Source organism: Puntigrus tetrazona, chromosome 19 (assembly GCF_018831695.1).
Source record: "Puntigrus tetrazona isolate hp1 chromosome 19, ASM1883169v1, whole genome shotgun sequence".
In the NCBI taxonomy this organism is placed as follows: Eukaryota; Metazoa; Chordata; class Actinopteri; order Cypriniformes; family Cyprinidae; genus Puntigrus; species Puntigrus tetrazona.
The window spans coordinates 8849722-8875933 of record NC_056717.1 but is presented as its reverse complement, the minus strand read 5'-3'; the positions used below and the strand labels follow the sequence as shown (position 1 = coordinate 8875933).

At 37.7% G+C, this 26212-nt stretch overlaps 2 protein-coding genes across 4 annotated transcripts in view; both read left to right on the top strand.

Moving 5' to 3' along the window:
* The window catches only part of pag1 (phosphoprotein membrane anchor with glycosphingolipid microdomains 1), a 42335-nt gene extending 39513 nt beyond the window's left edge, over nucleotides 1-2822 (top strand). The window contains exon 8 of the mRNA XM_043217656.1: nucleotides 207-2822. Within this exon, the coding sequence (XP_043073591.1) occupies nucleotides 207-521 (315 nt within the window). The 3' untranslated portion in view covers nucleotides 522-2822. The remainder of the gene's footprint in view (nucleotides 1-206) is intronic.
* Nucleotides 2823-5193: 2371 nt separating this feature from the next.
* Nucleotides 5194-26212, top strand: part of znf704 (zinc finger protein 704) — a 46983-nt gene continuing 25964 nt past the window's right edge. For 2 of the 3 annotated variants that reach the window (XM_043218428.1, XM_043218427.1), the window contains exons 1-2: nucleotides 5194-5888; nucleotides 9939-10168. In XM_043218428.1, coding sequence (XP_043074363.1) covers nucleotides 5643-5888; nucleotides 9939-10168 — 476 coding nt within the window. In that variant the 5' untranslated portion in view covers nucleotides 5194-5642. The remainder of the gene's footprint in view (nucleotides 5889-9938; nucleotides 10169-26212) is intronic. The other variant, XM_043218429.1, reaches the window with a different exon arrangement.

Below are 26212 nucleotides of genomic sequence, written 5' to 3'. Positions count from 1 at the left end.
TATGTATTTTTAATATAGAAAGACATTATAGAAAGCACCTCCAGAGTGGGTAATCTTCAAAGAGCAAATGAATATACTATTAGCTTTTACGATTTTGGAATCAAAGGTTATCCGCTCACTTATCCTCAAACATATCACATAACCTGCTTTCTGGAATACAAGTCTGTAGAGTAAAGTCTTATTCTCTGTTACATTTCCAATTCCAGTTGTCAGACATGTACTCGAAGGTAGTGAAGAATTCTTTAAAGGAAACGGAGAATGACTACAGCAGTATTGGAGACATCAAGGGAATGGTGCCGGAGTCGACTTCCAGTGATCTTTATGCCACGGTTGGAGATGAATTCCCAATGGCTCTTGGCTCCCAGCCTCCGGAAGGGCTTACAGAGAATGCAGACCCTGGGTACGAGACCATCACGATCTCCAAAGCATCTGAAGAGGCTCATCAGGGCAATGGGATAGTGGAGCCTGACTATGAGAGTGTGGGGGAACTGGGTCTCAACGGGGACATCTCTCGTCTCTGACCACCCGTGTAAGGGACTGTGGACGCTGAGAAGTCACTTCTCTGAGGTTTAGAAGTGGCAGTTGGGGTGATATCGCGAGTATAATGCACTTAACCTTTGCTGATTGAATGTTTTTGAGCATAGCATTTATGCAGCGTATAGTTTTCGAATATTCTAAACAAAGGGGTTCATTTAAACCTGTGACCCAGCACAGGAAATGAAACACTCTATAGTCGCTCGGAAGACTGTTTGTTATGCTATTCATGTGAAAATTTGCGTACCACAAACCCAAGTTTCCCCTCACTGGCACCGTTTATGACTGATATGTTCCTACCAATTTGCCAATTTTGTCCCGACACATGCAGCAGGGATGTATCTAATACAGAGCATCTCCATTTGTTTAGCAGGAGAGCATTTGATATTTTTAATGCTTTCTGGGCAGCTGATGTGCTCAACGATTGCAGTTACTCTTCAATACACACCATCTCTAAACGCTTTCCACAGCTTGTTCCCGTTCTAGTAAGAAACACAAAACAAAATGCTCACAAATGCATCCCATTACTAATATCCTCTAATGTACAGCTGTAATTATGGTTTATTAAAATAAAAGACATTACATTAGGGTAAATTAGAGCCTGAAAGCTCTGATATAGAAAGGAATACTTTTTGCTAGACCAAAGATTAACACATGCATATGAATATTAAGCAAGAATATCTGCTGCATTGAAAACACAGCAACACAAATGTGACTTAAATTAGTTCAAATGGAAAACATGTATAATGCTAATGCTATTTCAGACTTTGATGTAAAATATGCTATATCTGAATAGCGGAAGATCATGTTTAATCATGTCTGCATATCCTAATTAATATACATGAGCTGAGAGTTCATCGTTTTGTGACATTACAAGCAGCACATCTGCTTAACCCCCTTCCCAAGTCTCCGCCACTTTTCGAAACAAAGCGACACCAATGGCTGTGCTTTTTACGAGAAATATTTTATTCATATTGTGTACTAGTAGGTTCCACGCGTTTGCACACTGCACCTGCTGTGAGCTCCACTCTGCCTGCCCGTTTTCACGTGATACTAGTTGAGCAACCGACAGAGTCGTGTCCTCGTATAACCCCGAGAAGAGAACCAATCAGATCGAGTCAACAGCAGACCTCTCAGCTCAGTCCATTAAGGAACTAGACTCATTTTAATCATTCAGAACTGCTGGAGCATTTACTTTCACAAGTAGTAAGCAAGAGGTGTTCACATAAAGCATATCGAAATATAAAAGAGGAACATTTAAATGTTGCCATCATTCTGAGCCGTTTAACTTTTTTTTTTTTTTTTTTCAATGTGTCAAATCACATGCTCTGGTGAGGAAGTGACCTTTTAGGTACGCAAAGTTAAGCACACTCATTTAAGAATGTACTAAAAGGGTATTAACGAAAAGTTGGCTATTATCTATTGCTGGTGTGAGTTTGCATCCTTTCAATTGTTCACTTAATGCCATTTGTGATGTAATTGAGCTATGTTGTCAAGATTTATGTTTTTTTTTATTGATGCAGCTGTATTGATTGACTATCAGATACATTATATATTTCAGATATTGTTTAGTTTTTACATGTAATAGGTACGCAACATTTCAAAAGGTACTGCCACACTGCAGCTTTGCCTGGCAGCTTATGTACTTTATTATCAGGTATGCATTTTTAGCTGCTTTTACATTCATGTAGCAGTATAATCAAAAAGCATAGCGCATCCAGACGCTGCATGGGACAACTTCATGCCAAGAGACACTTGTAAATATTCAAAAGACTATTATGAGCTATTAAATTATGTCAGTGTTCAAGTAAAGTTCTGTAATAATTGGAAGCAGCTCTCAAATGACAGCACGTGGAACTTTTATAGTTTGTTTGTATCTAAGATCTAATGAAAATTTAAGAGTCAGTGGAATACAGCCTGTTTTCTAGATGCATTTTTAATTAAAGAAAGTTTAATGGAGGTTTATTAACATTTAAAAGGCTAATAGGAATATGTATTTCTTTTGGAGTATTTAGCACTATTTAAAACGTGAGGTTTTTTGAGGACTGCGGATGGAGTCCAAATGTTGTCCGTGTTTGCTTGTAATGGTACGTCGTGTTGGTACAGGTTCCATATTAAAAAGTTGTTTTATTTAATATCATGGTGAAACATTGAGCATTTGGTTTCTCCCTCTAACCAAATTATGTATTAAGTTGTAAATAAGAATGAATTTTACATTTGTTTATTTCATCATAACCTTTGTATTGTGGTATTTGCTTATTAAACATATAGTCATGCTGGACTAATAATGTGTGTGTGCATATTTATTCAACTGATATTTATATATCAGCATCAATGCATCATGGCAGTCTTAAGACAAGAAAGACATTTATTCTGTTTTAGCATGATAATCTCTTGATACTTAATCTGCCAATACATCCTACTAAACTAAATTCTCAAGTGTAGAAAAACAACCTTCGATAAGGCGTTTTTATTATCATGCCAGTGCACTGGTATTAGGGGACTTAAAGAACATATTTCACTGTACAGCCAGGTATTGATTGAATCTGTGGTCAAAGCAACATGCATTTTCCATGTACGCTCTTCACAAGGGAGCGGCAGCAAACAAGGGCATGGAATAGATTTTTTATTTTCACATCATATGGATAAATTGTTTGTTAAAAGATGCAATCTTTTGAGCCATGCCTTAAGAGGTTGTTCCTATAGACGGTTTGTTATCATGCCCACTAGCACACAGTAATTATATTAAGCTTTGAGAGGCTATGAGAGAGGTGCGGTTCTTTGATCAATGCTACAATCGATTCTGAACACTCAATGGCGAGCATATTCAACATACACGTGTTTGTGCTTTACCGTACACAAAGGTAGACATCTTCAATTAAGGCTTATATATAATGCACACAAGCTGAGGGGGGGGTGACTTTTATGTAATCGATGCAAATTACACGCATAACAATGTGAATCACTAAAGACAAAAAAGGAGCTACACTTTTTCAGCAACAGAAAGACCTAATTACTTGCTGCATGTTTTAGATGAAAAACTAAATCAGCTAAGTAATCTGGTTAGATAACCCCTATTATAGTGCACACACACACACACACACACACACACACACACAGCAGCGAACACACACCCGGAGCTGGTTATTTACTCCCCCCCCCCCACGTAAAATCCCCGTCGGACCTGAGAATCATACCTGCAACCTTTAGGTTACAATTCTCAAACTCTCAAACCATTAGGCCACAACTTATAGATTTAATGCAATTACTTTCATAATTTTTGCATGTGCTGATAAATGTAAAGTTTGAATGCTCCCTATGTAATTTGAATACATGTAAAATACATAAAAGTGAAATTGAAATATCAGTAAAGTAGCAGTCACAAAAAAATGTCACCTAGTGATTGCTTCCATGTGTCTGCATGAAAGCTATTTCAGTATGTGGTCAAATAAGAAAAGAAACCGCTATCTGAGATTTCTAGGATATACTGTTACTTTCAGTATCAAGTATTTATATTAAGTTTTTGTGAGTTTGTGACTGACAGAAGCCTAAATCCATATTATTTGTCGAAATTTTACATTTTAAAGGAGTAGTTGTTAGTCTGAATGATAAAGTCTTCTCTGCTCAAATATGTCTAAACAGTTTCTCAAAAAAAGTAATAAAGGCTGAAAAGTAATAGTAACCTCAATTACCTACTACTTCAGAAAAAGATTCTGCTGAAGGGCACCTCCAATGGCCATGGGATCGGAGCTGTGAATAGTAGTGAAGCACGACATGTAAAATGTCTAGATTACATACCACACACATTTACACTACACAGAGTATACTTTTCTTAAAGGTCATTATTGCATTTGGTATTTAAAATGATTAAAGCGTGCACTAAAGCGACAGTTCAGCCAGAAATGATCATCATGAGACAGGCTGTTCGTCTGTCCTGTTCTACAGAAGAAAGAACCACAGGTATGGGAAAACATGAGAATTTTTTTTTTTTTTTGGGGGGTGCAATATCCCTTTAAGACGTCAAAAATAAAAACGTGTCAACAGCTTTTCCTTCCTCGACATAACAAATCGTGTTTAAATATTTACATTATGGTCAGAGTCGGACAAGTTTATGTTTTGGTATGTGACGAGTACGAGTGATTTTCTATAAACAGTTTTTCTCCTCCTGACAGGTCCCGCCACAGAGGTCCCTCGGGAATCCCTGCCGCGCGTCAATCATTCTAGCCGGGTCACACACACACACACACAGACGCGTACAACTCGGTCCGAGCATCGTTACTGTTATCAATGTTATGCACACTGGCCGGCCTACCTAAATAATAACTGCTCAAAGACTTCGCTCTCTCCATCCGTGCGTCATTGTTTTAATCGCAGCAGCGACCGTCGCTTGCGTTTGGAGGGAAACTGCGGGAGAAAGCGAGCGCGAGCGAGTGGAGGCGTGTGTGCCGCCAGCCAATCAGAACGCACACTGGCTGCGCGAGCGCACATGTTTACAGGCGACATTCCGCCGGTAGAGCCAGTGGCTCCGCAAAACCCGGATGGATTTACCGGAATGGAGTCCTTTTCAAACGAAAGCGGGTTTAGGGCGATGCGGGATGAAAGCTAGCTATTAAAACGGCACCCTCGACACCGGAGTCGCTCATTTATATCCTAATACGCAACAAATTTCTGGCGGTCTGCTCCTCGGCGATTTATCGCATAAATACCCGTTGTGTGTATTGTGAAAAATACATCGTGTTTATCGATCCAAAACCGCCGCTCCGCGCCGCGTTTTACCGCGACCCGTCAGCTTTAAGGGAACGGCAAGCAAAACAAACAGGTCGACAGAAGAAAGATATCGGTTGCCGGTCGGTGCTTCGGTCAGACGGACAGAGAGGTTATCAAGCGTAGCTCATTTGCATGTTGTAACGGTTCGCTTCTCGCGCCGGTGAAATATGCGGATGCGCTCCAGATCTGTGGTTATGTTGTCGTATTATTCGCATGTTCGGCCCGTTATGACGGTCAGTCCGTTCGGGTTTTGTCAGCGTGACATTTCGCGTTTTTAAAGCGACATTGCCTTGCAAAGATCGAAGTCATTTTTATTCGCGCATTTCACTGATATATCGACTATGCATACGCGGCGGCTGGTGAAGCGCTCGGTCATCGGGAGCCGCGTCTACGCGCCGGGTTTAACGGGAGACGCGGCTCCGCTCACGGGAGTGATCCAGGCTGTCAAACAAGACAACAGAGATGCCTCGACCGGCCATCGGCGCAACGTGTACACGGTGCTCATGCAAGACGGGAGCTTGAAGGAGTACTCGGAGGAGGAGATTGCACAGATGACCGCGAAAGCGCCGCTGAAGTCGAGCCTGAAGGTTGGTGTGTGGTCAGCTGGGCTTGTTGTTGTTGTGCTGCTTGTCGCACACGGTCTTGTTTACAGTGCATTGGGAGATTCATGTCTGATGCTCCCGATAATTCTCGTCTGAATGTGCGACGATAGGTTTTACACTGAAGTAATGATGCCGACGCTGTCGGGGGTCGTTGGCCCCGCAAATGAAACATTGCTTTTTTTTTGCAAAATTGTAGAATTGCATGAATCGCCGGTGTCCATGTTCTCCATCCGTGCATTGAACTCTGACACTTCTGGCCTCTCCGTTGTTGGATGGGAACCCAGTTGCAAAAGACCGAAGTGCATATTCATTAAAAAAGTACTTTGATTGTATATCATGTTCACTTTTTATCTTTCTAAGTGGAGACCATTTTAATTGTCGCTGTGCTGCGATGAAGGTTCTAACAAAAAAAAATAGTGCTTCAAATTAATTCAAATTCAAATTAATATTTTCTAGCTTTATTTAGTATAACTGTGTTTATACAATGTAAATATGGCATTTATGTAATATAAATATGTTTATATTAAACAATACAAACAACGCTCTCCCTTTAGCGCGAATTAGATTTACATATTTCCTTATCATATTATATTAGTTATCATATATATATATTTTTTTACATTTATTATATATATTTTATATATATGTAAGCACGAACAAAAAATGGATCACGTTCGAGGGAATCAGGTGTGAAATCTGAATGATTCATTCACTAACTCGCCCGTGAGGTCAACTCTTCTACTAAAGTGAATCTTTTCACTAAAGGGAACCGGTTCATAAGAGTCATTTGTTTGTGAATCGGTCATCTCGCGCGGCGTTCATTGCATTCAGCGATCCCAAAGCGACGACGGAAAGATGCAAAATAGCGGCGATGGAAACACTGACCGAATAGATGTAATTAAACTATTGCGCAACCGCGTGATGAAATCTGACCACACCGCATATGGACAAACACAAAGTTTCTTCGACTGACTATTTTTTTTTTATTATTGTCGTAAATTAGCCTTGTTTTTGTCGCATTTGTGGCCGTTTGAGTGGAGGTTTGTAGCCACGCAGGGCCGTGTAAGCCGCTGATTATCTGAGTTTAGTGGGTGGATAACAGTGGCAAACAAACACGCTCTGCAGCATTCACGCGCCAGCAGAAGCATCTGTGCGCGCGCGCGTACAACAGCCTCCATCTCTCCTCTGCAACCGGCTTTCTTAGTGCTTTTTACCGTGTATTCCACATTCATCGCTAGTGCAGTGATCGTGTTTTTTATTCATTTTTTTTCTTTGATATTTAGCTCAGATCAAGTTCGTTTCATTCACAGAGCCCCTCGTGATTGCACACTAGGCTGGGTGCGTTGCTTGCGCGTAATTGCAAAATACAAAGGTTTTTTTTTTTAATACATATAATGACCTAATTGCAGTCATCAAGTTATATAGCCTGAGGTGCCATATCAAACAAAGACGGTCAAAATGAAAAGAAGGGCACCAGCTCTATTTCATTCTTTTACAGCCAGAGCTGCAAGACTTCGATGTGTAGATTTTGCATGGGAATGATTCAAATACATTAGGATAAATAACCAAATAAACATAATACCTTTAATTTGCATGCTATATTTGCCTACACGGTGCACATTTAATGTTTGTACGCGCTTGTTTTTGGCAAGTGTGCAAACTCCCCAATCAGACATCCATTTAATTTTTAATCAGTGGCACTTTTTCAAGCAACTTCTATATACATCGCATGCTGACATGTTCTCTGGTGACATATGATGGGGGGAAAAGTTAAGATGTAAGCAATGCAAGCAAGGAGGGATGTGAAACTAAAGTGGGGGCTAATGGTCCCGGAGCAGCTGCTCCATAACGGCAGCAAAACTGAGCTCTACGGAGGGTCATGCTCATAGAATCTGGGGCTTTGGCAAGGCGCCTGGATTCCCAAACGAGTGCCATTCGGCTTGGGGGAATGCCACTTGTTGACTTGCATAGTAAGGAGGGGCTTCGTTAAGTGCGCTACAGTGTGGCATTTCCAGACAAAGGCGGACTGGATTGTTTTTGTTCCCCTGTTGTTTCCACTGCTTAATATCAAAATTTAATTAACACACATGGGCTGTCTAGCAGTTTAACTCTTTATGCACCGAGGCTTCGTTGCTGGTTTACATTGAAATATCTGAAATGCAAGCTTTGAAACATTTTTGTTACGGTTTTTACGAAAAGAGCATCATAATTCCTTTCACCGTGGAATTATCAAAGGTTAAAGGGAAGCGTCTCGCACGTGAACGTGCGACTGTGTGTTTGTTTTCTTGTGAATATTCAGATATAAATAAATAATTTGTAGATAATTAATTCTGAGTGCTCATCTGTGTGCATCCTGCTCTCAAATCTAATTAATTCTCTTATTAGTTCAGTCGAGATCTGTTCAAATCGATTAAAATCCTCTTTCTCTTTAGCAAAAATAAGATCTCATTTGAATAGTTTGACTGGCACATGAATTGTGACCCATATTTGATCAGTCTGGAGTCTGTGCTCCACGTTAGGAGAGAAAGCTGTGGCCGTTAAAAAAAAAAAAAACCCAACAAAAAACAAGCACACGAAGCAAGGGTTTTTATCTTGAGAGAGAAAGACTTAATAGTGTGTGAAATTTAAATTTGAACTTGTCAACTGTGCACTTTTGATTTGACGCTTGAAAGTCTTGCACAACATGATACCGCTTTAACAAATCTGTTCATCTCATGAAAATACGCCAAAGCCTGGCATTCTGCTTGTTTATGGAATAGCATTATTCCTGCCCTATGGGAGGTTTAAAGAAAGACCAAAATTGTCAGCGTTCACTCTTTTAGTCTGTTTTTCAATAAAGCACCATTAATAAAATTCCGCCTGATACAGATGCTAAGCTGATGAATGGCAGAGACTACATTTTGCTACGGTTAATGGTGTTAAATGTTTAGTATTTTTAAAGACAGCAACGTGAAAGATTATTTTCACAATTACATATCTAATGTTATAAGCAGTAATATGAATATCTAGTAGATATATTTGATAACATCTCTAATACTGGTACTAATCTTTTGTGTGTGGCTAGTTTTTCACCGAACGCTTGCTCGGCTGCAAAGGATTTGGAATCGCATGCATTGGTTATATGGACCGTGGTGGATTAATCCTAATTTATTATTATTGCAGAGGAAAAAGAGCAGCCAGCCCATTCTCCAAAATTTCTCCTTTTGTGTTCCACGGTAGAACGAAAGTCATATGGGTTCGGAACAACATGAGCGTGACTTAATAATAGCAGTTGGCACATAATTAAAAGAAACCGTATTAAAAAACCGCACTCGACTGCTAGTGAGGTAATCCTCGGTTTTGTATTTTATTCAGTCCTTATCAGGAGAGTTTCTCGGATCGGTATTGAGCCAGGTAATCCGTCCATTTTATTTTTAACTTCATTATAGCGTGGAAACTCACAGCTGCTCAAAGCCCAGCGTGATGGGCGTTTACTCTCTCCTCAGTCAAACTAATCGCGTTACGGTAAGATAATGATCTGGATTGCACGCCGCTCACTGTTAGATCATGCTCTTCGCCGGTGCATACAGTGATGTACGCCGTCTTGGCCCCTGTTTGCCCTCTCTGTAGCATGCGGTTTAGTGTACCGCAGCTTTAGTCACAGCGCAATAGAAAAGTCTACGGCTGCTGTGCAGAAGAGGAAAAGCTGCTCGTCTTTGCATTAGTGTGGTCACGGATGGTGGCTTGTTTTGCTAAGGGGGAAACGGCAGAGCGAGGGAGATTTATTTTTCTTTTGTCAGCAGCGCGGAGATCTTATAAACAAACGAGCGAATGGGATTTCTCCATCCGAAGCATTGTTCAGGTGTTTGCATTGACCGGTGCGTTAATTACCAACAGCTTAAATGCAGCTTAATGCGGCGTGATTGCAAGCAAACAAGCCTCACGGCGGGGGTCTATACCATTACCGGCCCCCGTAGGTGTAAACGGGGCCTCATTGATGGAGAGACTATTAACACAGTTAAGACTGACGAAAGGCAAATTTGTTTTTCTCTTCAGAGCACCTGTAATGGTGGCCAGCGGGACGGGCCCACGCAGGGCCAGAATGGGGGCGTGCAGAGAGGAGAGGCCCCCTCCCTCAGCCCTGAGAGCACAGAGGAGCCACGGGTGCTGGAGCACAAGAGGACGGGACGGGCGCTGGAGCCGGAGAAAGATCACACCCGCTCTGTGTCTCTGCTGGAACAAAAACGCAAGGTGGTCTCTTCTAGCATCGACGTACCACAAGCCAGGTAAGATTACGGGGTGAGCGCCCCCTACAGGCACAGCTGAGAACTGAAGGAACCACGTTATGCGCATGTTATTGTTTACTTCGTTTTAATTTTGTATAGATTTAATAAGATCTAGTTGTAGTCTGGTGGGAAGTTGCATACGTGGATTTTTATCGTAAATAGATTGATTGATTATAGAATTCTTTTGAGAATAAGGGTTGTTTGGACAAAATAAGATTTTTAAAAATGCTTGTTCAGAAGCTACTGAAATATTTTCCCCAATATGCATATTAAAAGTACAAAAACACGTAAGTAATTTGGTAAGAGCATATTGTAGTGTATACACCGATGTTTAAAAGTTTGGAGTCAGTAAGATTGTAATGTTTTGGAAAAGTGTTTTGTAAAGTTTTTTTAATGCTCAACAAGCATTTAAAAGTAAAATGTGGAATAAAAGTTTTTGTTTACATAATATATGTGTGTATTCAGTGTATATTTATATGTAAATACACACAGATGCATGTATATGTTCAAGTATATAAAAAATATATTTCTGTATTAAATACATTTCTAAAAACATAAATTGCATAAATATATTCATGTTAATACATATAAATATTTTCAAAACAAACATGTATATGTGTGTATTAATATATAGATAATATGCACAGTACACACACACACACATTACATAAAAAATATTTTGGATGTTATTAATCATTAGATAGCACTAATAATAGTACATTTATAATATGAAAAATGATTACAATTTAAAAAAAGTGTTTTCTGATTCAGTGTATTTCAAATTAGAAATAATTTCTGAGGTGGTCAAGCAGAGTATTCAGCATTAATTGGCCTTTTAATTTAAAGTTCTAAGCAAAACGAAGACCTGATAGAAGCGTGTTTGTGAATCCTGTGGTCTAAACGCTTCTCACACCTCTAGCATGCAGCAAGCTGTAGAACTACAAAAACATTGTAACAGCTGTATTCCTTGTTTGTCTCAAGCAATTTAAGCATGTTTTAACACACACAAACACGGGTCTTTTTAGTGTGACTTTTTACTTTTTAGATCCCAAAAATCAATTGGCATTTCAACTGACATGAAGCATCTGCTGTCTGATAGCTCTATTACTACGCTGAGGCCTGATATCGACTTAATATTTATTTGTTGACGAATTATTGATCTCTGAGCTCAATTTATATTCTATTCGTCCATTCAGGAAAAAAATGTCTCACTGAGCAATGAATTTATTTTATGGCTGAGAAAGATGTTTGTGATTTCTGTCTGTGTTAATTGGCCTTGCATGTTTGATTTGCTATAGGCTGACTACCGATGTCCCTAGGTGTTGTATTGATCACCTCGGTGGTGCTCCATTTATGAAGCTCATTATTTTTAATGCTTATAGAAAATGGTGATTAATCCTCCATGTACAACAAATGATGTTTGTCTTGCTACCTCTACATCTTGCTAGTTTGCACTGCTGGTTGTGCTGTGGTTCTGTACAATTTGTTTTCTGAACAGATTATCAATATTAACATGACATAAAATAATATGTTACATAGAAAAAAAATTCAGCTTTGCATCACAGGAATAAATTACACTTTAAAATATAATACCATGCAAGTTATTTTACATGTAATAATATTTCATAATATATTTTTTATAGCATTTCTGATTAAATAAATACAGCCTAAGAGATTCAAAAACATTTTTGCAAAATCTTACCAACCCCAAACTTATCAACAGTATCGTGAACCTCTGGGCAGAACAATTCATCATGATCATATCCTGGCTAAAATCAAACCAATTTTTAGATTTGTGTGCTTGAGTTGATTTAATCTCACAGTGCGTGTAACCATGTTTGCTCATATATTTTCATTTCTGTGTTTTTTTTGGACCGCTCAAACCTCAAAACATGTGTACGTTGAGCTCTGAGGTCTATTAGTCACGATTTTGGACAAGAAGCAGCCGCAAGTTTAAATATCTCAAAATAATCATGGTGCCTTTCTGTTGGCAGGGCCGTTTAGTTTAGACAAACAAAGACAAAGTTCTGGATAGAGTGCTTGGTTTCTTTTGCATTTCTCAGCTCCAGTGTTGTTGATCAATCCCTTGTGCCAAACTAGCATGAGGATTAGCTTCACTGTTATTGTGTAAAGTGTTTCCAACACATCAAAATCAATACATAGAGCGTTGCAAAGAATGATTTTCATTAAGCGGCAAAGAAAAACATTAGATCCCATAGGCCAAGAGTCTAATGTAAGAAATCACACAAGCGCCATGCACTTAAGTAGATGAACACAGAGATGACACTTGGACCAAAAAACGGATAGATATGGGTTTAACAGCCTTGTGTTTCCATTTAGGAGTAGTGGGTAGGGGCATCATTACTCTGAAATTGTGACTGATTGTCGCTGGTCTACTTAAAAGGAAAATGGTGACACATAAGCAGGAGACTAAACGGTTGTGAGGAAGGTGATTCAGATACTTGATTGTGATTGGAGACCAGGTTGCACGCTCTTGAAGTTGTGATTGCAAAGGGTAGTGACTTAGATGCAGTAACACTTTAATATCACAGGACTGGAGCTTGTAAGTAGCCGCTTGGTTTGTGTTCAATCAGACTACAATAGAGAGTGTGCTGGGGTTTGTTTGGTGACCTGCAGGTCTAGGGGGGGCCAAGGGGGCCACACGTTTCCCATCTCACGTCAGCTGTTTCTGTGTTCATTATTGGATACTGAATAGCTTAGTTCATCATATTTGTTTACAGAGTTCCACCACAAGCATTCTGTGTCTTGTATATTAGTTGACCCTACGTGATTACTGACCTCTCTTTCCCCCGGCAGCTTTGCTGAAAGAGAGGTTTATTAAAAGTTTGAGAAATGCTGTATGTGGAAACCTTCTGGTTCCTCTTTCTATTAGTGTACAACATAAATCTACAGCAGCTTCATATTTTTTCTATGGCAGGAAATAACCTGTTTGAACAAGAACAGTCTGACTTTTAATGATGCAGGCCTCCATAGACTAATTGTGAGCAGGAAATGAATGATGGGGTGTCTGTGTGTGTGTGTGTGTGTGTGTGTAAAAACATTAGCTGCTTTAAAAGAATAGTTCAGCCAAAGGAAATATGGACTATATTAACTCACCTTTAAAAAGATGAACCGCATTTCTTTTTTTTTCCTGTATGTTCTATGGAACAGTAATATTTGAAGAATGTGCTTCCCACTCTTTTCCATTAGTCCTGCACCACCTTAATGGACACACTGGGCTGGAAAATAACACAAAACAAAATCATTATTTTAAATTAGACTTTTCTACATGTTTCTTTCACAAACGCATCAGTTCACTTCAGAAGGCCTTTATGAACCACCCAGGGCAGTGTAGAGAACTTTTTATGATGACTGGATGGACTTTTTGGCCAATTAAAATCTCCATTCACATTCCATTATAAAGCTTAGAAGAGCAAGGACATTTTTAATACAACTCCGATTGTATTTGTCTGAAAAAAGAAAGTCATACAAAACCTAGGATGGCTTGAGGGCGAGTAAATCATGAGCTAATTTTTTTTCATTTTTTGCTAAACATTCCATAAAAGTGTGTTATCAAGGTTACATGTTTGAACAATTAAAATAAGAGATTTGTAATCGTGAATTGTTTATGGTTCCTGAAATACAGCTTCTATTCACCTGCGGGAGACTTCAGCAGAGACAGTGGTCAGGAAACCACACTAGAGGATTCTCCAAATAAACCTATTACCATCAAGAGCTCAATCCCCTGAGTCCATCAAAATAAGCTTTTGCATTACTGTGGTAAAGCTACGGAAATGAATGCAACCAAATTACTAGGTTTCCTATAACCTCTCAAACAGCCATATTGCTTGAAATATACGGGTGTAACCTTTGTTACTGCTTTTTTTTTTTTTGAACAACAAGCCTTGATCCAGTGTCGGGATGTGCTGTGTCAAAGTGGTGGGTGGATTAATCAGGGAGGGGGCTGATCTGGTCTGACAGTATGCAGCTTTACTGACTGCCAAAGAAAACAAGTTTCCCTCAGAAAGCGGATGGTGGTTGGGCTGCAACTTTAGAGAGCATGTGATTACCATCTGAAAAGCGCCACTCTTTGCAAAAGCCGGAGTTCTGCAATGCTGGATTCTTTCCAGCGCTCTCACAGCAAACAACACAGCGCCTGGTGTCGGTCCTGAGTGTCTTATCAGACTGGACACAGCGTGTTGTTGTTGTGTTTTTTTTTTTTTCACGTCCGTGAACTTGAACTTTCATGACTTCCACGATGATTGAAACAGTTTTGCAATAGTAGTTCCATTCGTATCTGATTGGCTCGACATGCAGGAAGCTACAAAATACATGCCTGAGTGAGTGTGCCATCCTACGAGAATGAAAGAATCCACTGTGTTAAATTGGGATGTGGTTGTTTTAGTAGTCAGTGAATGAAGGGTATAAACGCACTGTTCCTAGAAGCATGCAATAAAAATAGAGTGACATAACACTTAGCCAGATACATCAGCTGTACAAGTGCAAAGTTGAATGTAATAACAAATTAAGTTTCAACTCTGTAAAGCCTACTTCTAAATTTCCAAGGCCTCTAAATTATCGACATGAGCAAAACTCTGAAAACCCCTTTTTTAGATGATCTAGACATGCTTTTTTCATTTGAGTGACATTTCATACTTTTTTGCAAGTAAAAGACCTTTTAGTCAAACTGTAAAAATGTCCCCCTTCAGGCCATGGTTCATGTGTCTTTCTGCTGTGAAATCTTTAAATACTTAAGTACATTTAAGTATAACTTCAAAGTGAGATGAACACTTACTGAGGCATTTTAGGTTTTCATGTTAATTCATGTGAAAATGCTTCATAAATACGATCAGGCTCAGTATTGTATTGTACTGTATGTTTTGCATTTGATCATAAAATAAACATTTCAAATTATTAGGAGACCTATAGGAATAACTGATATTTATATGTATTCTCACTGATTTACATTACAAGCTGTCAGAATTAAATCTTATTTTTTGAACATATAAATATTAGCCTTTGGACTAAAGGGCATATTTTGCTTTGCTTTTGAGCTCCATATTATCCTATATGCATTAAAACAGATTAACAAAATCATATATGCAAACTTATTTTTTATTTTGTCCAAAAAAAATACAAATTTGATGAACTATTTCTTTAAAAAAAAAAAAATTATTTCATATATCAAGCTTTAAACGGTTAAACATATATGGGAGAATTTCTTAGTTTTGATTAGTGCTGTCAAACTATTAATTGCGATTAATTACCTCTGAAATGAAAGTTTTTATTTACATAATATTTGTGTGTGCACTGTGTACATTATAAATACACATACAGTGTATTTACATGTGTATATATATAATTAACATTATATATACATATTTAAAATATAAACATATTTTGCATAACCTTTTAAACATAACCTCTGTGAAAACAGAGAAACAATTTCACTCTTAGTCGCTCAAGCCACTAAAATGACATTATTTTGTTTTCTGAAAGAATTAGGCCTAATTTAACATGCAAAAATATGGTTTTTGTGTTGAGGATATGTTGTTAAACCCAAACTATAAAATCAGTCATCTGGAAATTGTGTTCAAAAAGGCCATTCGTGAATAGTTTCTCTTTCATTGCCTTTTCCATTAGAAGCTTTAAATCACTGGCCGCTTGCATGTGTCAAGGCTTTGGAAATTGGACCACCTGTGATGGTTTGGAATGAAATGTGCTGGAATTTTTATGCAAATGAGCGTTTTAATTAAAAAAACCCCTCTGAATATCAGTGAGGGGAAGTGGCCAAGAGTGGATTATGTCTTTCAAAGCGATAATACAGGCTGTTGGGTTGTCCTCACAAGATGATTGAAGTTACCAACGAGAAGAGCTCTAGTGTTTGCCGCAGCTCGATACCAAACGCTCCGGATCAGAAATGGCTTCCCATTAACATCCAACCTCCCTGAAGATGCCTGTCTGAAGAGAGTCATTTGTTAAAAAGATCAAAGCGCGATTCCATCAGCCTTTCTAGTTACCATCGTTTGTGTACAAGTGCAATACACTGCATTCAGTTATGACGATCTCTGATGTCTTGCCAGCCCGTCAATTTTAAAGCTGTCAAAACAAGTCTATTTACATTTATTAATGTTGTAAATAATGAAGTATCGCCTTGTTTTATGAGTTGAACACTTCTATACTGCAGTCATGGGAGTAGAAACAAATGTTCGGGCTGTGTTACTCTGACAGTCACGTTACTGTAAATCACAATGTAAATCAGTCAGCGGTGAAGGGACTACTCTAAATGTAATTGCGGCATAGCTTCTCGTTGCGTGCCGCCAATTTGCAGGTGTGTTAAAGAGTGCCTGTGGCATTCTCAGCAGTATGATCAAGAAAAAATATCACATCAATACTGAGATCATATGCAGTGCTTCTGTGCTTGAATCATTGTTGGAGGCTCTGGAATGGGTTGCCTCATTATTTTAAGAGGCTGCAGCGCAGATGAGCGTGAAAGGATGAATTGATTGCTTGTGTGAATTGATATGTTATGTGCTGTAGAGGCAATAATCATAATGACTTTAACATCACGGTTTTGACTTTTCGTTTTTTCTTTTGAAAATGGACTGTAATTCAGGGTTCACAAACAGAGATTGTGAAAATATAAATATATATACAGACGTGGACAAAATTGTTGGTACCCTTTGGTCAATGAAAGAAAAAGTCACAATGGTCACAGAAATAACTGTTATCTGACAAAAGTAATAATAAATAAAAATTCTATAAATGTTAACCAATGAAAGTCAGACATTGTTTTTCAACCATGCTTCAACAGAATTATTTAAAAAAATAAACTCACGAAACAGGCATGGACAAAAATGATGGTACCCTAGAAAACACTGAAAATAATGTGACCAAAGGGACATGTTAATTCAAGGTGTGTCCACTAATTAGCATCACAGGTGTCTACAACCTTGTAATCAGCCATTGGGCCTATATATATGGCTCCAGGTAATCACTGTGTTGTTTGGTGATATGGTGTGTACCACACTCGACATGGACCAGAGGAAGCAAAGGAAAGAGTTGTCTCAAGAGATCAGAAAGAAAATTATAGACAAGCATGTTAAAGGTAAAGGCTATAAGACCATCTCCAAGCAACTAAATGTTCCTGTGACTACAGTTGCACATATTATTCAGAAGTTTAAGATCCATGGGACTGTAGCCAACCTCCTGGACGTGGCATGGGAGGAAAATTGATGACAAATCTAAGAGACGGATAATCCGAATGGTAACAAAAGAGCCTAGAAAGACTTCTAAAGAGATTCAAGGTGAACTTCATGCTCAAGGAACATCAGTGTCAGATCGCACCATCCGTCGTTGTTTGAGCCAAAGTGGACTACATGGGAGACGACCAAGGAGGACACCATTGTTGAAAACGAATCATAAAAAGCAAGACTGGAATATGCCAAACTACATGTTGACAAGCCACAAAGCTTCTGGGAGAATGTCCTGTGGACAGATGAGACAAAAATCGAAGTTTTTGCCAAGGCACATCAGCTGTATGTTCACAGACGAAAAAAATGAAGCATATCAAGAAAAGAACGCTGTCCCTACTGTGAAACATGGAGGAGGCTCTGTTATGTTCTGGGGCTGCTTTGCTGCGTCTGGCACAGGGTGTCTTGAATCTGTGCAGGGTACAATGAAATCTCAAGACTATCAAGGAATTCTAGAGAGAAATGTACTAGCCAGTGTCAGAAAGCTTGGTCTCAGTCGCAGGTCATGGGTCTTGCAACAGGACAATGACCCAAAACACACCGCTAAAAACACCCAAGAATGGCTAAGAGGAAAAAATTGGACTATTGTAAAGTGGCCTTCTATGAGCCCTGACCTCAATCCTATTGAGCATCTTTGGAAGGAGCTGAAACATGCAGTCTGGAAAAGGCACCCTTCAAACCGGACACAACTGGAGCAGTTTGCTCATGAGGTGGGCCAAAATACCTGCTGAGAGGTGCAGAAGTCTCATTGACAGTTACAGGAAGCGTTTGATTGCAGTGATTGCCTCAAAAGGTTGCGCAACAAAATATTAAGTTAGGGGTACCATCATTTTTGTCCAGGTCTGTTTCATGAGTTTATTTTTTTAAATAATTCTGTTGAAGCATGGTTGAAAAACAATGTCTGACTTTCATTGGTTAACATTTATAGAATTTTTATTTATTATTACTTTTGTCAGATAACAGTTATTTCTGTGCCCATTGTGACTTTTTCTTTCATTGACCAAAGGGTACCAACAATTTTGTCCACGTCTGTATATATATGACTAAAATAACAGTGCTAGTTTACTTTGGTCTGTAAGATTAGATTTTAAACTAGCCAAATACATATTTTGGATATTTACTGGAGATTCAGAATGCCATTACAGAGTGGTTTGTGAGATTTTACCTCACTTATACCACTTTACAGTAAGGTCCCATCAGTTTATATTAGTTGCATTACCAATAAGCAATACATTTATTAGTAACTAACTATAGTTAACAAAACAAAAAAATCATGTTAGCTCAGGTCCATTAAATTATATTAAGAAATACAAATTTTGCTTTTAATAATGTATTAGTAAATGCTGACATTAATATTTAACTAGGATTAATAAATGCTACTAAATGTGCTTTTTCGTGTCAGTATTTTTCCATTGTTTATGTTAACAAATGAATCCTCATTGTGAAGTATTTAGAAGAATACTACAGGTTTAAATAAACAGAAAATAAGTCTTTATTAATACAATAATAAAATATATATATATATATTTAATATTTGCTAGTTGTAAATAAATATTATGTAATTCTCTCTGAATAAAGTATTGCATTGAACAAACTGAACAGCTTGAAACCTTGTGTAAGGTAATTCAATAAATAAAAATGTCTATAATTATATTGTATTAAGAAAATACACAGCAATGGAAACATTTTATATGAATATACTCATTTATTTATTACAAGTAAATACTTGAAGCCATCTGACAAAAATGGATGTTAAAGGTTAATTGTAGTCTAGTCTTTATGCATGTCCTCTTATAGCTGCTGAGAGGAACTAATTCAGTTTGAGTTTTGGTTTGGGGCAAAGATTCTCCAGCAGGGGGGCATCGTGATGTTGAGTTACTCAAGTGTGTCCCATTAAAATAAACCTCCGTAACATATTATGCATTTCTAATTATACCTATCATTTTTGACAGTGTAGTTGGTAACATAAATTATTGATCTCTGTCGAGCTGAAAGACTTTATTAATTAAAATGGAGATGTACTAATTAAGCTCTCTGCATGGGGGTGCCATAATTGTCCCCAATTTAATTTGGATGGCACTCACCAATTGTGTCACAGTTGAGGGAGAGGAGAAAAGGGAGACTCTAGGGTACAGATGTGACCGTGACAATGGCAAAGAGTAATAGAACGGAGCAGAGGGACAGATTATTTTTTCCACTGTTAAAATACATTACTTTCTCCTATCCAAGTTGAATATGCAGACTGTAAGCCATTCTATACTTGGACTTCCTGGAAGAGCAGAAACGAAAGCTCTGTGGTGTTTTCAAAACATTGCTGTTTGTGAGGTTTGACTTTTCAATTTGTAGCGCAACTAATGACACGAAAATATCAAATAAAATACTGAAAACCTTTCGGTTAATATGCATTGATATTACAATGACTTAAACTATAAAAATACATGTTTTTAGTAATTTAATACATAGAATTAAAATACGTTTATTAAATGTAAACTTCAAATTAGAATAAAAAGTTCATTTTAGTAATTACGATTATTATTTAAATTTATTAATAAATGATACTAAAATGAGAACTAGTTGTTTTTAATACTGTAACTTTAATTTGGCCTCTGTGATTTGATTTTTAAAACAAATTAATTTATAAAAGAAAGGGAATGATTTTATATTCTTCTCAAACAACTACACCAAGAATTGAAAAAAGCATATGTGCTGCTTTATCATTATACTGTATATGATTAATGTGAATACAAAGGTTGTTTGCTAAATCTATATCCCTCTCCCACAGGTTCAGGGCTTATAGAGCCAATATTATGAGCGTAAACCAAAACAAAACTGTATGGATTAGATGTTATGACTGCGACTTTGATTTATTTCTTCATGCTGTGATACTGTTTTCTAATTCTCAGCCTTACATAACACATTTTCATCTGGAAGGTCTTTAGTGACCACAGACATCAGAGTGGGCAAAGACTAACCACTTTAAAGGCCTGGGCCGCAGCTCAAGTAGAGGTTAGCTCATACTATTCCTGGTCTCTTGCTGATCTTTCAACAATGCGGCGCACTAGAGAGGGAATGTTCCAGATGTTTAAAGAATGTCTGCTGAAACACCATATGTATTAGATGTTGCAGAGGTTTCGTTATATTGCCCAAGGGATGGAGTGTATTGTTATTGCCAGCTCTTAGATTCATCATTCAGACTCAGGAGCTTCAGAACATGCCTGTTGCACAGTGGCAAGGCAACTTTTCATGTGCACTAGTTAATATAAACTCCCCCTCTTTTTCTGATCGACAGCATTTTAAAAATCTCTATTTTTATGATTTTATGCCACGGCTTCCAAGAGCAACTGCAGTCAGTTTTCGTAGGAATGCCTCGGGATGGTCAGTTAGTGAGATTATTTACATATTTTTAAGCTAAAAAGTGAATAAATGAGAGGTGCTTTACGATACTAACAATAACTGTTGACAGTCAGCTTGTTAAAAGCACCGCCGCAGCGCTCATCACAGCAGCACTTTTAAACAAATTATTCTGCTTCAACAATACATTTCAAGACAATTACTGTCAAACTCTTCCTGTTATTATGCATAATTCCAAGCGCTCATAATTTTAGAGTGCTACGATATCCACTGCTGCTTTTGATGTGATTGTTTTCAAATATGAATGGCAGAGTTGATACCAATATCAATACTAATTTTATACCACACCAAAAAATTCTAATAGACACTATTTAAAACGTACACAATTTTTTTATATGTTTTTAAGGAAATCTTTTATACATCCAAATGCTGCATTAATTCGATCAAACATACAGCAAAATTGTAAAATGCAACATTATTTGAATATGTAAAAATATTTCTAATATTACATTTCTTGATGTCGAAACATTTGTGCTGCTTAATATTTTTGTCGAAATAAAATATGAATATAAAAATTCATAATTGATTCAAAATAATGTATATTTAGAACTTTTGTATGAACATTAAATGCTTAAAATTCAGTCTTTTTTAACAAATGACTTTAATACTGTCAATTTTGATAAGTATTTTTTATAATCAGTAACACTTTACAATAAGGTTCATTAGTTAACATTAAAGGTTGAATAATAGTTCTACAGCATTAAATCATCTTAGTTAATGTTAATTTATAATGCTATTTATAATTGTGTTTGTTGATATTAGTTAATTAGCACTATGAATTAACATGAACAATTAACTAACATTCAATTCTGAATGTTAGTTAAGAAACAGTGTAATAAATTAATTGTTCATTCTTTGTTCATGTTAGTTAATACATTAACTAATGTTAACAAATAGCACCTTGTTGTAAAAAATCTTACTGGGCCCAGACTTATCAACTGTACTGTAAATGTTCATTTATGTTTCTAAGTGGATTAAACCATTTCATGTTTTCGTACAATAAGTGTTTTTCAATTTTTTCTAGAAATTGTTGATTGATTTGCAGGTTTAATTAAGCTGTGTTTAGACAGCAAGACCTAATGCATAGATTTGCTTCCTAATCTGTTTACGTTCACATAAGACATAATTGTCATGCACAGCCTCATTACTGCAATAGTAAAGAGATCTTCGCAGTTTGTGCACAAATGTTGCACATTCAAAGCAGCATTCAATCCGCCAGGGTAACAAATCGGTATCTCAGTAAAAAAAAAAAAAGAAAAAAAAAAAGACGTTTTAGTATCCACAGCCAAAGTACCAGGCCTTAAAACAACGCTCAGCAAGCAGTACTTCAATATGAGTGAAGTATTATGATTCTGAGCTCTTCTCAGGAGCTGCTGCTGCTGATCTTCACATTTTATGCTCTGAGAAGCATGTGAGCAGAACAGCTCAGAGCCCTTTTTTCTCTCTCTTTGTAGATGTGACAACAGGTAAAGTCTCCCCTCAGCCCCCCCCCTTCAAAGGACATGTGGGCCACGTTGTGTTTTTCTTCCCTACAAAGAGTTCCCAGTCTCCCGTGAATGCCTGTGGCTGCAGTAAACAATGAGGCGGTCACGTGAGGGGCAGCAGCGCGGCTCTGCAGCATCTGTGGGAGCGGCTGAGCTCCTCTTACAGGCGCTCAACTTTGCTCCGTTTGGAAGGATGGCGATGGGTCCCGCCAAACCCGCCAGGCTGCTCCTCCTCTCTGTGCTTGGGGACTCGTGTGTGTTTTAAAGGCTCTGGTGTAACCCGAGGAACTGTGAAAGCGAGGGGTTCGGCTTTTGGCACTACCTCACAGCACATAGTGACAGGAAACACTGCACAAATGACTCGGCCAAAGCCCCCTTCTCGCACTCTTTCTGGCTTTCATTCGGTCTTTATTTATACGTACCCTGTTGCTTGTTTGCTTCACAGCTGTCTGCCTATTAGGGATAGAACAACATATTTTTAAAATCTGCTAGTCTGCTTTAAGTAGTTTATTTATCTGTAATATATAAAATACGTTACAGAAATTATTAGCAAAATATACACTTAAAAGATTTAATATTATGTATACTGTACAATGCCCTTATAAAATACATTTTAAGACATTTTTATTAGATATTTAATTTTTTTAAAAATATAATAATGATAATATATTTCAATTTGCTGAGCTATTACTGAGCTTCAATATGTTGACCTAGCCTGTTTTACAATGTGAAACAAAAAATAGTAGCTTTTTAGTGATAAGCAAAATATAATTAAAATACATAATATAAAAATATGTAATGTACAGTGCCGTCACAGCGCTTTGTGTGTGTTTTCATTCCTCATGTGCCATGTGTGACCTAGTTTCTGTCTTGTTAATCAGTTCGTTATGTTCAGGTGTGTCTCGTCAGTTAATGTCATTATCTCTCCTTTATAAGTTCATAAGAGTCAGTGTATGTTTGCCCGGTCTCGTCCTTGTATGCATTAGGGCTGCTACCCTTCTGTCCAGAATTGCCTTACTCTGGATTTATTAATCACACACACACATTTTTTTTAATAACTATATCAGATTTTCACAAATGTCATTACTGTTAGTTTTACAATAAGGTTCATCACTATTTAAATTTAGGGAGTGAGTGGGACGTTTTTATTATATTATATTTTATAAGAATAGAACCTTCCCACTCAAATGTAAAACAGTGCTGAACTTAATAATTACATGTTCAAGAAAATCTGATGTATATTAAATTATGATATTATATTGTACTATGTTACAATATTATATTATATTAAAAACAATTGCATTTGGTTATTGAATATCATTCAAAAAACCGGTTGGGTGAAATATTTCTTTCAAGTGCTTTAGCTGTGAAATAAATGCTAAAAGAATAAATTGACCTCAATGCCACCTTTATTCACCATTTGTTTTTCTTGTATTTTTTCAGATTTTAGCTGAATATTAACTTGAAAAAAACCCACTGGCGTAAAAAGCTGCCTTAATGCGTTTCACCGGAGATAAAATGAGGCTGAAGCCCTCTCGAGACCCCAGTGGTTAACTTAACCCCCCTTTCAGAGGCTCGCTGCCATTCCCGGCGAGGTTAGAGCGCTACGTGACGGTCATAAATACAGCAGCCACTCAGAAACAATGAGAGCCCCGTCCCCATCCTCCCTGTGTTCTTCCCTTACTCTCAGGTACTGAGTGGCTGAGACTGTGATGCTGTCTTTCTCTCTCAGTTTGTACTCTTGCTCTCTCGCTCCCTGCTCTCCCCCTTTGTCTCCGTGGCTTGTGTTTTTCTTTGCTGTGAGAGAGCCGCTCGTCCACCGCTGTGCAGGGCATTGAGCTACACCTCCTCTCGCTTTCACATTTACATAAGGAACAGTAGCCTGACGCCGGCTCTACCTTAACCAGGGCATCTGCTGCTGTTTGCCAAGTGTGCGTGCACAGAATCAACATGCCACCACCAAAACAAAGGGAAATTACTTTACATGCTGTTACAGTCTTGTTTACCATTTTGGAGATGCACCTGTTTAAATTATGCACTAAATCACAATACCACTGTCATGTATACATTAACAAAATATAAGCAATATACAGAGCAACAGATTTTTACATTTGGTCAATGTAAATAAAGAAGTTGCCAGGGTTTTTCTACGCAGTCTTCCGAATGCTTTTTAGGGACACACAATATTTTGGCACCATCTCAGATATTAGGTCATATTAGACTTTTTTTTTTTTTTTTTTTTTAATTACTTTTTTTTTTTTCATCATCTAATAGTCAAAGTTAAACACTAATATTTTAACATTATTAAATGCAATGTCAAAATGAATATATCTGTTTTTATATTGTACATATTAAGTTTGTGGTGCCATGATTTACTCTTGTAAGCTTTAAAACTAAATATGTTACTTTTTATTATTATTATTATTATTATTATTATTATTTATTTATTTATTTTTATCTTCCACAAGGCAGATAATTATTCTGAACCTGCACAAAAATATAAAAAAATATATTTTGGTTAATTAAGAGATTAAATGAAATCTAAATGACTGATTTGAATACAAAAAATTAACAAAATTACAAATATGTTTAAAATACAGCAGAAATAAAACTGAAATAAAAATTAATAAAGCTAAATAAAAATATTTTACAAATAAAATAACAACTGCATAAAAATTCAAAATTAAAATATAAAGCTAATTCGAAATATTAATTAAGTCACATAACAATACTAATAGCACTGTTTAATCCTTATTGCCAAAGGTTCAAATTCCTAATCTTACTGTAAATACAAGCAATAGTAATATTGATGCTGCCTGGGCACACATGACCTAATATACGTCAAGCCAGCGTTTCTATTGTACAGCATGTATTCTTCTACAAGCTCTTCAGCAGAAGGCTGAGAGTTTCTGTCCTCTCTATGCATAATGTTGGTAAACGAATCACATATTAATGGAAGAGGTGTGTTCCTTTGAGCTTCTAACCAGTCAACGTTTCACTCTTAACTACGCACCTGCCATTTTTATTACGCCCCTTAGGCAGCTTTGTGTGTAGTCCAGCAAGGTATTAAACCTGTGGAAACCACTATAACTCCCCTAATAAGTGTCCATAACCCACCCGCGAGTGACACTGTCTTTGTCCTGGCCTGAGGCAGTTAGGACATGATGTTCGGGGGGGAAAACGACTACCCCCACCTCACCCCGCGCACGCACACATGCACTCTTACCCATCAACCCCATCTTGTGAAGTATGGAGTTTTATGAGGCACTCCAGTACCCCCACACTGTGTAATTGGGAGCGTCTCTGTCGTGGTGATGGCTCCCCAGGGAACACGGGTGACGCTGGCGGGGGGATGGACGGGGTCACGTGCCGGCGTGAGGGATGGTGGGCATAGAGATCTGCAAAAGATAGGGGCACTGTGACTTAAAACGTATATTATTAACCGTTAATCAAAGTTTTGCAAGCAGCCGGCATTGAATCTGTTGTTTTAAGTCTATAATGTGGAAGGAACAAGGTATGCCTCTCAGGAGATGAAGCACAGGTGCTTTGTGGGCTTGCACTCAATAATAATCACATTGTCAGTGAATTTCTATTGTGACATTTGTACTATTGACCTCGGCTTTGTGCGTAGCACTATTGTTTCCAAAGACTGCTGCCTTCCTCCAGGGAAGTTTAGATGTTTGTTTAATGAGCACCGTGGAGTTTAGGCAGCTTCTATATTGCTATATTTCATATTTAGTATCTGTTGTAGTAAGGTTTTAAAAACATTTTCAGTGGCCCCGACACATACACACAAATGTTTAGCTGCAGTTCCATTTAAAAGTTTATGGTCAGTAAGTCTTTTCTCTCTTTTCTTAGAAAATGCTTACTTTTATCAAGCAAGGATGTGTTAAATA